Source organism: Siniperca chuatsi, linkage group LG13 (genome assembly GCF_020085105.1).
Source record: "Siniperca chuatsi isolate FFG_IHB_CAS linkage group LG13, ASM2008510v1, whole genome shotgun sequence".
In the NCBI taxonomy this organism is placed as follows: Eukaryota; Metazoa; Chordata; class Actinopteri; order Centrarchiformes; family Sinipercidae; genus Siniperca; species Siniperca chuatsi.
The window spans coordinates 14,548,726-14,563,663 of NC_058054.1; the positions used below are offsets into that span (position 1 = coordinate 14,548,726).

General features: G+C 38.2%; 2 protein-coding genes and 1 long non-coding RNA gene across 5 annotated transcripts in view; 1 reads left to right on the forward strand and 2 right to left on the reverse strand.

Moving 5' to 3' along the window:
* Positions 1-3,733, reverse strand: part of arhgap21b (Rho GTPase activating protein 21b) — a 37,994-nt gene extending 34,261 nt beyond the window's left edge. For both annotated transcript variants that reach the window (XM_044219890.1, XM_044219889.1), the window contains exons 1-2: positions 3,525-3,733; positions 2,312-2,510 (exon numbers count right to left, since the gene is read on the reverse strand). In XM_044219890.1, coding sequence (XP_044075825.1) covers positions 2,312-2,383 — 72 coding nt within the window. In that variant the 5' untranslated portion in view covers positions 2,384-2,510; positions 3,525-3,733. The remainder of the gene's footprint in view (positions 1-2,311; positions 2,511-3,524) is intronic.
* A 113-nt stretch (positions 3,734-3,846) lies between these two features.
* LOC122887060 lies at positions 3,847-11,676 on the forward strand. The gene is made up of 3 exons (XR_006380463.1): positions 3,847-4,100; positions 11,268-11,356; positions 11,501-11,676. It is a non-coding gene; the product is annotated as an uncharacterized LOC122887060 (long non-coding RNA).
* On the reverse strand, positions 5,043-14,596 carry LOC122887059 (hypoxanthine-guanine phosphoribosyltransferase-like). Of its 2 annotated transcripts, XM_044219899.1 has the most exons (9): positions 14,306-14,596; positions 13,962-14,068; positions 12,351-12,534; positions 11,706-11,771; positions 8,633-8,650; positions 6,963-7,045; positions 6,692-6,738; positions 6,474-6,550; positions 5,043-6,315 (listed from the first exon to the last, which is right to left on the reverse strand). In XM_044219899.1, exons 1-9 carry the CDS (start codon positions 14,510-14,512, stop codon positions 6,268-6,270), a joined length of 837 nt encoding a protein of 278 aa, XP_044075834.1. In that variant the 5' UTR covers positions 14,513-14,596; the 3' UTR covers positions 5,043-6,267. The 2 variants fall into 2 exon arrangements, with proteins under 2 accessions (XP_044075834.1, XP_044075835.1); XM_044219900.1 differs by lacking the exon at positions 8,633-8,650.
* Between the last annotated feature and the right edge of the window lie 342 nt (positions 14,597-14,938).

A 14,938-nucleotide genomic window follows, 5' to 3' on the forward strand; every position in this document is an offset into this window, starting at 1 on the left:
ACCTAATTTCTTCAGGCAAGTTGTTCCAGAGCCTCGGGGCACTGATAGCAAAAGCTCTGTCCCCCTTAATTTTCATCCTGGACTCAGGAACAGACAGGAGACCCCTGCCCGAAGATCTCAAACTACGTGAGGGTTCATAAGGGATTAGAAGGTCTAAAATATAATCTGGGGCCAGGCCATGAAGAGCCTTAAAAGTAATCAACAAGATCTTAAAATCAATCCTAAAACCAACAGGGAGCCAGTGTAAAGAGGCTAAAACAGGTGTGATGTAGTCGTACTTCTTGGTCCTGGTTAACAGGTGAGCAGCTGAGTTTTGTACAGTCTGCAGTCGTTTCAGAGTTTTTTGATTAAGACAAGTGAACAGGCTGTTACAATAATCAAGGCGTGAGGAGATAAAAGCATGTACAACAGTTTAATTTCCCACATGAAACCAATAATTAGTGTGTGATGTTTTATGGAAGTAGTTATTCTAACCCAAACCATGATCTTTTCCTAAACCTGACCAAGTAGTTTTTGTGCCTAAACTAATCTAAACTGCGACCGTCACCTGAAATGTTTCTTAGCAAGCTTTATTTTGAAAGTCTAACCGGACGTTGCAAATGTATTATTGCTAACATGTCTGCGGAATGAGAACGTGTTGAAAACGTGACACTGCCACGGTGGACCGGCATGTGTATTACACGCTTTGGCATGATACCGGGTTGCAGCAGCATCCCAGTGGCAAGTGATAGTTTAGCTAGTACCTGATGCCCCGTACGATAAACAGCGCTGCGAAACTAGGAGCGCTCGAGTCAGTTCGTTTCACGGCACTGTTTAGACGCGCGTAAAAACACATATGGACAGCAGAGGACAGAAGCAGCGCGCCCGTAAATGAAACGCGGTGGAGACTCTCAGCATAGTTTGTTATTACGTGATTATTTTGGTACAAACATTTACCCGCCCATGTGGCCGATAGCCCTCCGAGTTTCCCTCGCCAAACCAGCATTTGGCACTTTGCGGGTGTTGATTTCGGACCCTGGTACTAAAACTTAAAAAAAAAAAAAACTTATGTGCTATGCAAAAGATTTTTTCTAAAATGCAACAAGGGAATACTTTTATTTCTGTCATGCAATTTTACATTTTTTTTCACAATTAATATTGACATCTGTATACTGCCTGAAGCTATTTTCTGGGAATATGAGCCCATTTTTTGAAATCAGAATTGTTAGGTGCTATTAGATTCATTCATTAAACTCATTTAGATGTTAAGAGGCTGTATGCAGATGGTCGTAATAACAAAAGGTAAGCAGATCATCTGAGTTTTTGTTAGCTGTGACAGTGAAAAAGATGGGGATGCAACACAAGCTGTGTCTGCGGTAGGACTTCTGAATGAGCTCCAACTGTGTTTAAATATCAAAAATGTATTTTCAGGGCTCTGAAAGAAAATGAATATAAATAAATTGAAAACAAACCTAATAAGACTGAGTCTATTATTTTTTAATTGATTTATTATCTTGTTTACTACAGAGGTATCCTTTGCTCTCCTGTGCTCTGTCCAATGATCTCAAATCAAATTCAGTACATCAAGTCTGTTAGAAGTAACAACATGAGGAGCTTAACATCTCTCATTTACAGACTATTCACATAGAAGCAGGGAGGTTTAAGTGAAGAGCTGAATATTAGATTAAAGGCAATGGAGGGAATGAAAGAAAACTATGGATTCTATAAATAGGTGCCCTTCTGTCTCAAAGAACACGGGTTGCTGCCCAGTTTACCATAAAGGTCTTCATTCAGGCAACAAGCTTTCAGAGGAGCAGATGGTGTCCTGTCTGGTTTTACTGGGGTCACAGCTTAAAAATCTGAAAGATGGGCCTTGAATAAACTGCATCAATGTCATTGTCTCCTCCCACTTACTCCAGTGGTGAGTTTGATTACAATTTCAAATCTAATTAAAATAAATAGATAAAAAAAAAAAATAATAATAATAATAATAATAATAATAGATAGATAAAAAAATAAAATAAATTAAAATAGGAAGCATGGACAAACTTGTGACATAAATCTAAAAGCTGTAACTATCAAAAGAACCAAAATAATGAAGCACTGGTGAGACAAAGCGCAAAAAAACCCAACAGTAGTTGTTACAAGCAGCTGGGCCAAAGTGTCAAACACATTACTCCCCCACCAACACCAAACAGAGAGGGAAGACACGGAAACCAGAGAGTCAGTTGCCCCCCCAAAAAATCAATTTAATGATCACCATTTTAAAAATTTCCTTCATCATTTTACAAATAATATACAAAGTCTGGGGTTTGAGTTGTGTTGCATTTACCTCACAGAAAGAAGATCTTGCTTGTTGTCTCTCATCATCCTTACAAGAATGAACCCAGTGTGATGCCATCATTCAACTTCACTTAAAATCCTGTTATCCGTGAACGCCCACATCGAAAAGGTAGCTCCAACAGGATGGAAAAAATATGTTCCACTCTGTCCAATTTACACCTCCACTCTTGCTTGATTTCTTAGTCCATCTGTTACAGAGAGAAGGTGCAGACACGTTATTACTGCATGTTGCTTTGTTAAATTACGGGCAGGATTTTTAAATTAACTACTTGGATATGGCATCTCATACTGTTCAAGGGTCTGTAAAACAACATGAATCAATACCTCAGTTGTTTAACGCATAATAGAAGACCATCCGTGCTTAATTTTGGACTATCAACATTATGCAACAGGCCCTAACATAACACTATTTTCTACCTGATGTTTGTGTGTCTCGACTTTAGAAAGCTTTACACTGAGATGATAGGAAACAGGCAGACTTAATAATAATAGTTAGAGTTAATAAGAGTAATAATATGTGACCCTTGTATGTGTGACTGTGAGCACAAGTTAGTTAACAAAGTTGCTGACTGTTACAAAAGTACTCCAAGCAAAATGAATATTTAATTGAGTATCACTTTATGGTTTGTGGACATGCTGAAGACAGTGATGTGACAAACTACATCATCACCGCATTATTCACGCAACAACAATTTAGGCCTGTTGTCAACAGCTTGAAGCACAACAACGTGGATAGTCAGCGCTGCATAATGAATGGCCAGCAACAAGTGGACTGAAGACGGGAGGCAGGGCGAAATAAAAGTTACCAAAAAAACAATAGAACCGGGATTATACAGCATAAGTCCCTTACGCTATAAATAGTGTTTGTATTTCAATAATAAAAACAATGGTGATGTGATACGGAGATGGTGAATTAGAATTTCTCTTGGTTGAGATCAATAGGCAACTCAGGCACGAACAGAGCGTGTCGAGCTGTTGTTCTCCAGCGACCAACAAATGTAGCTTTTCCTTTGTTACTTTTAATAAAATACCGGCACAAAAAAGTTAAACGGGCGATATAAGACACTGTAGCCACTTTCCACGTTATATAATGTGTGAACGCCACCTGTAAAACTTGTAAAGTGGGCAAAAGCAACAACCAAACTGCGGCAACAGGCTGCGGTTAGCATCCATGCTAACGACTGGAGTTTAAACAAAGTTACCTGTGTAGTTGCGAAGCGTCATTACAGGCGGGCAACAGCGACGGCGGTTGTCCATAAAAGCGAGTACACAAAGTAAAATCATAGCGTGGGAGCTCCAAGATGGCCAGGCGTTGTCATAATTTAATATAGTTTGAGTACAAACGGCTTCCCGGTGATTTCAACCCCACTCAGGCAGGCGCATGGTCGTGCCGTTTTGAAGCTGGAATGTTCTGCTTCCAGTGTTCCCGACTCTCTGGGAGTCCACCTTCGGTCAACAGGAAACTCTCAGCCAATCACAAGCGGCGTTGCATGTGGCCGGGCCAATCAGGTGCGGGTTTACAAAAAGTCGCCGTTGCACTGTATAAAGGTGGTGTTCTAACCGTTCCAACGGAGTTCAACGAGTATAGAGCACACTCTCTCAGCAGGACAAAGCAGAGGTAACACAGACACGCTGTGTGAGAAGTCCACATTTCAGGCTCTTCAAAATCCTACCCGCTTTCGTTTCATATCAATAACAAGTCTGACCGAGGAGTCACATGTCTTGGTTCAAAGTGAGGTCGAGCACGGCTGGCATGTCGACGGCAGTGGATGCGGAATGTGAGTTCACACATACCACACTGTATAATAATCTTTGCTCTCAACGTCCTGCCATTGTATACTCCCCAAGACAGATAATTCAAATTAAATACTTAACACTGGCAGTCCTTTACTACACACAAGTTTAAACACAGTGTAGCTGTAGACTAAAGTAAATGCTCAGATTCTCAGGGCCCTGATAAATGTCCCTTTTATTCCTCTCCAACATAAGGGAGCACCTGTTCTTGGGATTGGCAGCTTTTGTTGCAGAGGTCAACTAAGAGAGGAGACTTTCACAAAGCTGTCCTGTCCAGCCAGTTCTACTTCCAGGGGCTCTACTGTAGATATAAGCCTTAGAAAATAACTTGTAAATGTTACAGACAGAACATTTCTGTGAACTACTTCACCCAAAAAAGTGTTAGATATAACCAAGTACATTTAACAAAGTATCGTACAGTTTTGAGATACTTGTAGTTTACTAGAGTGTTTCCATTTGAGCTACTTTATACTTCACAACATTTCAGAGGAAAATATTATTTTTCCTCCATTACATATATTTGATAGCTAGTTACTATTTTCTTTGCATGTTCAGTTTGTTTCACATACAAAACAGATGATCAGCTTATAAAATATTATGTATTCTTAAAAATTAAAACACCTGACACTATTAAAAGTAGTTGAAATTGGCTCCACCTAACCAGCTACAATAGTAAAATGGTATTTATACATTCAGGCATCAGTAATAATAATAATCCATTAATATAATAATATATAATAATATAATAATTTAAGTACATTTTTCTGTACTTTTACTCAAGTAAGATTTTAAATGCAGGACTTTTACTTACAATGGAGTATATTTACAGTGTGGTATTGCTACTTTTACTTAAGTAAAGGATCTGAATACTTCTTCCACTACCGGAAAAAGTAATTATGTAATTCTATTGGAGTACTTTGTCAAGTTTCTTGGAGATACATTTTCTTAAAAAGGTCAGAGTCAAGTCACTAATCTCCAGCAGACCTCAGTACCAACAAAAAACTATTTTGTCTTTATGGCACTTTGTGTTCCCTGCTGGGAGTCATATGTCAGGTGTGTACAAAGAGCACAGCAGCTCAACACAATGGACTCTCTTTTGTTCCTTTTACTAGTTCATTTGAAGTTTACCTATTTTTTAATACAAAAGAATGGTAACCTGATGTTTCAGCATGCAGCTTTGGCCAGTCTTAAAACCAGAGCAGCTTAATACCATAAAACACGTAAGGATTGTATAAAAAGAAATTATTAAAACATGCCATTGAACATGATGTTTCAATGACCCAGAGCCCTCCTTTGTACTGTATATCATCAGCTAAAGAAAAACATGTGAGGTACACAAGGTTTTTCTATCTTGAGCTCAACCAAGACACCGCTTTAAACAAATTTTATCAACGTCTGAAAAGTCAACAGAGAATGTGACAATAATGCAGTGATAGATAACACAGAACATAAATGTTAAAAATACTTTACGAATATGTTAAATTATAAAAGGAAATACAGAAATGACAAAATTATCCCACTTCATCTCAAATACTGACAAAACAAAAAGAGGTATAGTTAGCGCACTTGGTGTTTACAAAACTACTTTGTGTGCCCCTGAGCATTAAAAGGTGACAGCAGGAGAACTACCTAATGAAACATCAAAAGGGCAATGTACAGGTGAAGAAAATGTAAACCTCTACCAATAATTTCCTAATAAAAAACTACTTTCTTTCCTTTGTTACCTCATCACACACAGACTTAAAAAAATCACATTCATACAGGTCATGATTATCAAGTTCTTTACATTGCATACAAGAAGTAAAACTGAGATGCATTTGTGTTAGAGTCAAACCAACCAAGGCAAACAGTAACACTACCCTAGCATTAAACATTTTCCTTGTGAATCAGTTCTGTAAACACGAAGAATAAGGATGCAACTGTTAAACATGGTAAAGCATGTACTAGCTTTGCTAAAATTACCAGGTAAATGTCAGTGTCTATTGTTAAAACAGATACACGTTTCATAGAAGGAATGTTATAACAAAATAAGGGAAGCTTGAGATCAAATGTCACGATAGCAGCTTTAAGTGAATAGCATCACAGGGAAAATGTTTAGGCTTGCTGTTAGATGACATCTGTGTGACAGTCGCCTCTTTTGCAGTCCTTTTTTTAAATCTTGTATTTCATCTTCCCACTTTCACTGATCACACAGATATGCTAAAAAAAGAAAAAAGAAAAAGGCAGTCAAAAATATGACATGCAATACAAAAATGTCTATTTGATGCATGCATGGTGGTCAGTGTTACTAGACACTCATTATGAGCTCTTCCTCTAAACAGTCACTGTTGTCTAAAATAAAAAAGGCACTGACTTACATTTAGGTCTCTAAAATACTCATTGTAGTCTAAAGCATATCCAACCACAAACCGATTGGGTATCTCAAAGCCGACATCTGAAATTAAAGACAAAGAGGAACATTAATTGCAAGTATTTCCACAGTCCACTGACTCACTGACTAACAAACTGCAACAATTGTTTTAAATGTGAATAAACCACTGACTCATAAACATAAAAGGGTTGGTCAGGTACATACAGTCAGGAAGACATGCTGAGTTATGTGGCACTCTCTTCACCAGCAATCTGGGGGAAATAAAAGCAGACATTATTATACAATATCCCTTTCTACCTGTCGCATAGGACATCAAGGGGAAGTATTCATTTTAAAACAGTAATAGCTGAAACCTGCGTCACTTATTCTGTCCCTCTCTCTCTCTCTGTCTAGACTGGAAAGCGGACATTGAGTGATTCACAAAGCAGGACAACTTGGCTGGTTTTGTTTTGAGGTCTTTACAGCCATAACTTACCCTGCTACTTTGATCATTTTGGGCCTGAAGGCTTCAACATGCTTCAGGAGAGTCTTCATTGTCTTTCCGGTGCCTACAATGGCCTGTAAAGGGAAAGATAGAAAAACTGGATTGAGAAAGCAAGAGATTGCCAAATACAGAAATGCAGACAAAAAACAACAACACACAGATTCATCTCACACTGGAGTACAAGTGAAAAGGAAGAAGATGGTCACACTGTACTTGTATTACTTAACCGTTTGAGGATTCTCTAAAAATTAGTTGACTTGACTGAAAAAAACGGAATTTAAAAAACCAACACGTGATGTTTTATACAAAAACGCCTCTGACCTCTTGCATTAGGAAGAGGTAAAAGTACTGGTGGAACGAACTGTCGAACTGTGTTTGTTTGTTTGTTTTTTCATAAAAAAAGCTTTTTGGAAAAGAGGCTTGAAGAAAAAAACTTAAAAGGCATATCATCTCAATTGTGATGTGTAGTTTAATACTTCCATCAAAAGTAAAAAAGCTGATTTTAGGAAAAAAAAGTCCAAGTACATGAAAAAGTTATTCAATTACAGTATCTAAATAGTTAAACCTGAATTATTAAAAAAGAGTTTCCTCTTGGGGATCAATAAAGTATTTCTGATTAGATTTTTTTGGCTACTTGGAGGCAATGCAACAAGCTGTAAACACAACATTGACATATTATAATCTTATAAAGCTGATTTGGCTAACAGTTTAGCGACTTTAGTATTTATTTGGAGTCGTGTCTCTGTTACCTGATGAATATAAGTCCAATATTCACTCTCTTTTAGCTGTGTTTTGGCTGTTTGGCTGCTAAATGCTCCAAACAGCTAGTCGCTAACTTTCACTTTAAGTCTGTCTGCTGGTTGGTGCCGGACATGTAGAATACAGTGGGTTTCTCAGAACTTTTTAGCTGAAAACAGCAGCCTGCTCCGGCTGAAAACAGATGTGCATATAAGGGCAGTGAGGCCAAACGAAAACAGTACATTTGTGTGCCATAAAACCAAAACAAAGAGCTGAAAGAAAACGCTCCTCAGAGCTGAGAGAAACTAGAGTTAGGTGATAGTTCTGTGTGGGTTCATCACTATAAGCATCTTCTTTCACATTATACATGGCCATTTCATCCTTTGTTATTTGAAAAAAAAATGGCAGCAGCTTTAAATTTGTTTTAAAGCAACCAATCCTTTTATAATATAAAAGGATTATATTATATTAATATTGCACTGAATAAAGAATTAAAGAAAATACAAGACTCTAGTAGCCATGAACTATGAACTGCAAAGGCATATTCACTGACTAATGACCAATGTTGTTTCAAATTGTTTAACCATGCAATGTCTACATACTGTAAGTAACCATCATTGAATGACCATATTGATTTCTTTTCTGTAAATGTAATTTCTTCCCTAGTGTACCTCCTCCAAATACAGGACTCAGTTATCGTGCTAACAAAAGAAGGTTTATGATCATGTTGGAAAAATCAGCTCTCTTATTTTCCAAATATAGGTCAGCCAATTAGGAAGTTTCCTCACGTTGAACTCAGGTCCTGTAGAAGAGAAAAAAACTTTAAATGACTCCTCTTGACCTGGATAACCAACCATGGCAAGAAATAGAATAGGCCTGTTTAATGAAGAGGAAACAGAGAAGCAAAAACATGGTTGACTCACCTCCACGATCAGTACATTCTTATGGGAGCATGTTGGGAAGAGAAAAGAGGGAGGGAAGCAAACAATTATTTTTGGTTAGGAGCAGATAAACGGCTATATCTTCTATCAGCCACACACATATTCCAAAATAACAGTCGCACACACAAATAAAAAACAAACAAACAAAAAAAAATACTATGTAGCCGGTGATCTAAACACTAACAAATTATACACTTAAAGTAAAAATAAAAGTGACAAAGGATTTTTGAATACAGGTTTCAGTATCATCTATGAGCTTTTGAAGTGTTTTAAACATGGGCTATCAATTGAGCAATAACCAACCACTGCTTATTAAAGCAAGCGCCACATCAGTAAGGTTTTATGATATCAGTGATTATGTAAGGAAATGAATGCAGCAGAAAAATGTCACCCTCACCCAGATTGGAAACCTATGTCCCTACAGTCCTTTGAATGTCACACTGAAATAGCTGAGATTCTGCAAATGTTTGTCTAATCAACTGGAGACAACTGGGCACTATTTATATTAAGAGTCACAATCTACGCTTCAGTTCAACTTAGTTAGGTCAAGATAAAAAACTTTAACTGCAATATGTAACTGTTTGCAGTTTACTCTACTTTTCAAACAAAGGATTCAGCCAAGCATGCAGTCCTGCTTTATTTAGGCCTCATTATTCATATGGATGTATTTAGAGTGCAGTAAACCCTGGAGAAATATAAAAGGATTAAGCTATGTATTAAAGTCCATGCAGAAAAGGGAAGCTACTGTCCATCAGATACACTGTAGGTAGGCGAAGGCGTAACATGAACTATGTAATATGTTCCTTGTCACACCAGTGTTTCGCCTTAATTACGTAGACTGTGGCGGCCTGCCACAGTCTCATAATAAACCGAAAATATTTTTACATTTCTCATATTGACATAAAGGATCTCTAACGTTGTGTTTTGCGCTGTTGCTTCAGCAAAGCATCTCACTCCCAGTCCGTCAGCCCACACACACACACACACACACACACACAGCGGACAGCAGAGCAGAGAGGCTGCGGCGGAGGTGAAGTGAAGGTAACGTTTTCAAAAAAGTAGAAAAGCAATATTTCCACCTGCTTTGTCCGCAGCCCGCTTGTTAAGCTAATAGCGGATTGTTACGAACAAGCTAAAATGAAAGCTGTCTGTATGTAGTCTAACTGTTTATCTTAGTTTGCCGCAAATCTTAAAATTTGGCAAATTCTTGTAAACCTAGCTGAGACAAACCAGCCCCTCCTCTCTACACAAGCGTGATCACACCAGCAGCAGAGGGAGACTGACACTGACTGTGTTCTTCATATTTTGATGTCAGGAATGTTATTTATTTGACTGACATTTTAGATTTGTTTCCAGTGAGATATTACTGAGTGTACTTAGTGACTTTGCTGTTGTAAACTTTACTGTTGCTGCTCTAGAAACAATATTTAGTTATAATATATAAATATAAATCAATTCTAATCCTAATAATAATAACAAAACCCAATTCTTTAGTAATGAAAAAGAACCGGCAAGAGTATCGATAAAGAACCGGGCCGATAATAGTATGGATACGATAAAGATACAATCCTAAGGATACCCACCCCTACAGCTGGTTAGTGGCTTCACCCTGACTTTGGGAGGACGAGCAAATCACAGTTCATATCTCTTCACTTGTTTAAGCCTTGTTTAACCAATGTTATTTTGTGATTATTATTTTTTTTATGGCATGCAGCGCGATCACTCACAAAAATGTGAAGGATTACTTCAGGACATCGCGCTTACTTCATCAGTTAGCTTATTTGTTTCACTTTTTTCCTGCTAATGTCAGAGTGTAATCTGAAAAACTACAACCTGTGTGTTTTTTTTTTTTAATTTAATATTGTTATGATAATAGTCTAAAATAATGTAAAATGCATAGTTTTTTAGTTAAATAACATAACATTTTCTTGGGGGAGTACTTCCAAACCCCACGACCACTAGACCCCCCCAGTACAACGACAGCACCCCCCCCCCCCCAGAGGGTCCGAGGTCCACCCACCACAGTCTCACAAAATCCTGTGGGAAACACGGCACACAATTAGTTCACTTCTTCCAGCAAAACATCGCAGCACTCCGTCACAAGCAGGCGGCTAAATTTAGTTGTACATCACAGGGAGCTCAGGGATTTCACAAGCACACTTCAAATACTGTGAGCAAAGCAGCCGGCACTGACTCAAGCTTACTACCTCATATCCTATTCATGTTTCAGGCATTTATGCCATGCCTGGCTACAGGGCATATTTGTGTGTGTGTGTGTGTGTGTGTTCTCAGCTAAGGGGTGTGTGTGACTGTGAGTGTTCAGATCAGCTGATTTATATTACCTAAAAATACTCTCACTGACTTACGACTCCTGTAGTAGTGGTCACAGATATGCAAAGATGTGAGGAGAGATTAATTCAGGAGAGTGATGTTTTAAATGCTGGTGTATAAGCTATGTGCAAATTAAAAAAACTAATGAACTAACTAACTCTTTTAATACTTGATTAATTATTTAAGTCATGTTTCAAGCCAAAAGGCCAAAACAGATCCAGATTCTTAAATATGAGAATTTGCTGCTTTTCTCTGTTTTATGTGACACTAAAATGTGTGTATTTAGGTTTTGGACTGAATAACAAGACAAGCAGATGAAGAGTGAGCCTGTAACAACTAGACCGCTGTCATCCTCCTGATCTGCTATGATAGCAAGTATATCCTCCCATTCACACAGATTTTACATTTTGCTTCCACTGAGAAAAAGTGGAAGAGGCCCTTAAACAATTACATTTCAACAGTTGGTATCTGATCACCGATGGGTTTGTCAGAAACTGCCATCTTTGATCTCCTTTACAGCAGCGCTGAACCATTTCCTCAGGATGGAGAGGGAGACAGCAGATTAAAGGGAAGGCTGCCCTCTTGAGGCTGCCATCTATCAACACCCACCCTCTCCATGCCACTTGTCAGTGTTTTATTGTAATAGATCTTATTATAATGTTTCACTGGACTGCTTTATTAAAAGTCAAGCTGTTTTCAGTGGTGTAGATAAAAAGAACATTACCTTTCCAGCTAAAAAAGACAAATCCTCTGCTCCCAGTATGTGGAGATCCTCTGTCGACTGGTCATTCTGCGGAAATAAAAATACAGATAAGCAAAAAGCAGCAAGGGTTTTTTATGAATGTTTAGATGTGTTAGACCCTGTTGTGATTAAAAACAGTGAAAAACATGTCATCCTGAAAAATGTGGGTATATTCCTAATTTTAAAAAGATGTGATTCCTACTTTGATATAATGTCAATTAGGAAAGTAAAGCACATTATTTTGGCTTTCCGTAGTATTTTTCTTAAAGATGGACAGGAGTCATCTCTAAACTTGAAACAAATGATGAATTAAAATATATGTATTTTATAGCACAGCACCATCACATAATATCATCGCTATACTCATTTCATTGTGGTATTTTTCTCCTTTGCATGGACTGCATGTGGGCCACATGCAAACAGCACATTCAAGACAAAGTTACACAAAGATACCACTGTCATAATGTTATATAAATCATAACTCACACATCTTCTGACTAAGTCATGGGACTCATCATGACTGATAATCTTAAGCATGAAGAGTGCCTTCTCCATTCTCACACATGGCACTTAAGTCAAACTGTCAGCACCTGAGTGCTGTCTGTGCAGCAGTGAGCAGAGGCTCACCAGGTAGCTCTTGAGACGGATGAAGTGGACCCTCATGGGGATTGTGTGGTTGGAGTTGCGGCTAAGAGCCTTGATCCTGTCCAACAGGTCGGCACAGAACTGGTAGCCTCCTTTCAGCACACACAGTACCACGATGTCATGGTCCCCCAGGTCGTCCATGATGTTTCGAGCCAGACGTTCTGTCCTGTAAACAACGTGAAAGATGAACTTCCTCTAAAGAAAAGTTGCAGTCTTGTTTTACAGGGCTTAAGCTCACAGCTGTGGGTGATGCATGTTTGTAGACTATCACGCCTTCCAGGAGTATTTTTTCACAACGATCTGTCCAGGACGGCAAAGTGATGTTTACATCTGCCATGTTTTCATTGCTGTTTGTTGTCTGTCTGCGTCTTTGTAAGTTAGCATGCTATCTCAAAAATATAAACAAATTTCAGTTCAATTTGGTGGATGCTTAAAGAACAGTTTTCGGTGCAGATCTAGGAACTTTTAAACATTTTTTTAAGGCAGGATGGAGCATTTTTGAACATTTTTGCACTACTAAGGTACTTTACTACAGCTGGGCAATATTCAACTTTCAACGGAATAATATTATTATAATTAATGTTTTGTGTTATTGTTTTGTTGTTATTGTTACTGTAGGCCTAATGAATGATTTTTACAAGACCTGCAACGATTAGCTGATTCGTCAACTGACAGAAAATTAACTATTTTGATAATCGAATAATCGCATTAGTCATTTCTTAAGCAAACATTTGCTGACTTTCAGCCTCTTATATGTAAAGACTTGATGCTTTTCTTTGTCAGACATGATAGTAAATTGAATACATTTGAGGTTTGGACTGTTGGTCGGACAAACAAGACATTTAAAGATGTCGTCTTGGGATGTAGGAAATTATAAATGGCATTTTTCAGTATTTTCTTAGGTTCCATAGACAAAACAATTAATGGAGAAAATAATGGGCAGATTAATCGATAGAGATAATAATTGTTAGTTGCATGAGCATTATTAACTTAGAAATGTCTTGTTCTTGTTTTACATGTGAAGAATTTTGTCTCATGTAATTCATAACAGCAGAAAAACAGTTCATTGCATTGGACATTGATTTGATTATATTCTGTTTGACTTTGCAAACATGTGCCATATCCTGATATGTCACTATTGGAAAAAAAGAGTATTGATATTTTCATATTGATTTCAATGTTATCACAAAGCCTTGAACTGCCCTTGACTGAAAAATATTCTGACACATGTATCCCATGTTTGTCTTTCACATTTGGATGCAGATCAAGATTCAGATGCACATTAACATTTTTCTGCATTAAATCAAAATGACATTAACTACAGGGGATTGTGTGGCATAGTGCTCTGTCTGTTTGTGAGTTGTTGAGCTTTACAGTGATCATTTTATAGAAGATATGCCAAAATCCCGACAGTTTCATACCACACCATTGTCTACAACAAATGATATCCTCTAAATCTTCTCCACATCCCTCTGATCTGTCGTAAGCCACGTATAGCTTTCATGCAACCTCAGGGGAATCCCTGCAGAAACATCTGGGGAGCTCCAACAGTATTCGTTATGTAGTAGGGTCTGAGTTAGTTTGGTGTTGTACCTGTCCATAATCACCCCATGCGGAATCATGACACAGTCTAAATCTCCGGAGTAGTGAGCTGGATAGCTTAAATGGTCTAAACTGTAGCCTGACCAGTCATCGTTAATCTGGGAGGGAAGAGAGAAACGCAAACATTATGTTGCAGTTTACGCATCAAACAACACCAAACACGAGCTTTGCGCCAAATCACATGTGGTTCTAAATGAAATACATCTACAAGGTGCGCAAAAGTTGTCTGAATGCGCAGCAGCCGAGTTTGTCCATGAATGAGTAAACTTTTTCCTGCGCTGTTAGACGCCATGCAGCACTTGTGCATTCCCTGTCGTGTTTTCGCATTTAATTACCACAATCCCGCCGCTTCTTCCGTCGGACTGGACTGCAGCGTCGGCCATGTTGTTTTCCGCCGAGACAAAAAAGGCTCCTGTTAGGGGAAAGTGGTAGTGCAGGCTTTCAGAAGGATTTGGCACCTTGAAGACCGAGGTGAAGCGGTGCTCCCTGTTTCCCCCACTCTGTGTAGTGTTATACAGCTTTGCTGCCGCAAGGGGCAACATAACACTTGTTTACTTTCCACAGAGAAGCTGCTGCCGCTTCCCCCACTCAGTTTAGCTGCTCCGGAGTCAGCAGGAGTAGCAGGAGGGGTCTACAGGCCAGGACTTTGGGTTAATAGCCTATATACTAGGTTGTGGTGGAAGAAGTATTCAGAAGTTGTACTTAAGTAAAAGTACCACAGTGTAGAAAAACTCTGTTACAGTTAATAGTCAGGCATTCAAATGTTTAAATAAGAAAAAGTACAAAAGTATTGGCATCAAAATATACTTAAAGTACCAAAAGTAAAAGTGCTCATTATGCAGAATGGCCCATTTCAGAATAATATATATTATATTATTGGATTATAATTATTGATGTATTAATGTGTACATCACTTTAATGTTGAAGCTGGTAAAGGTGGGGCTAATTTTAAATACTTTTTAAAATGT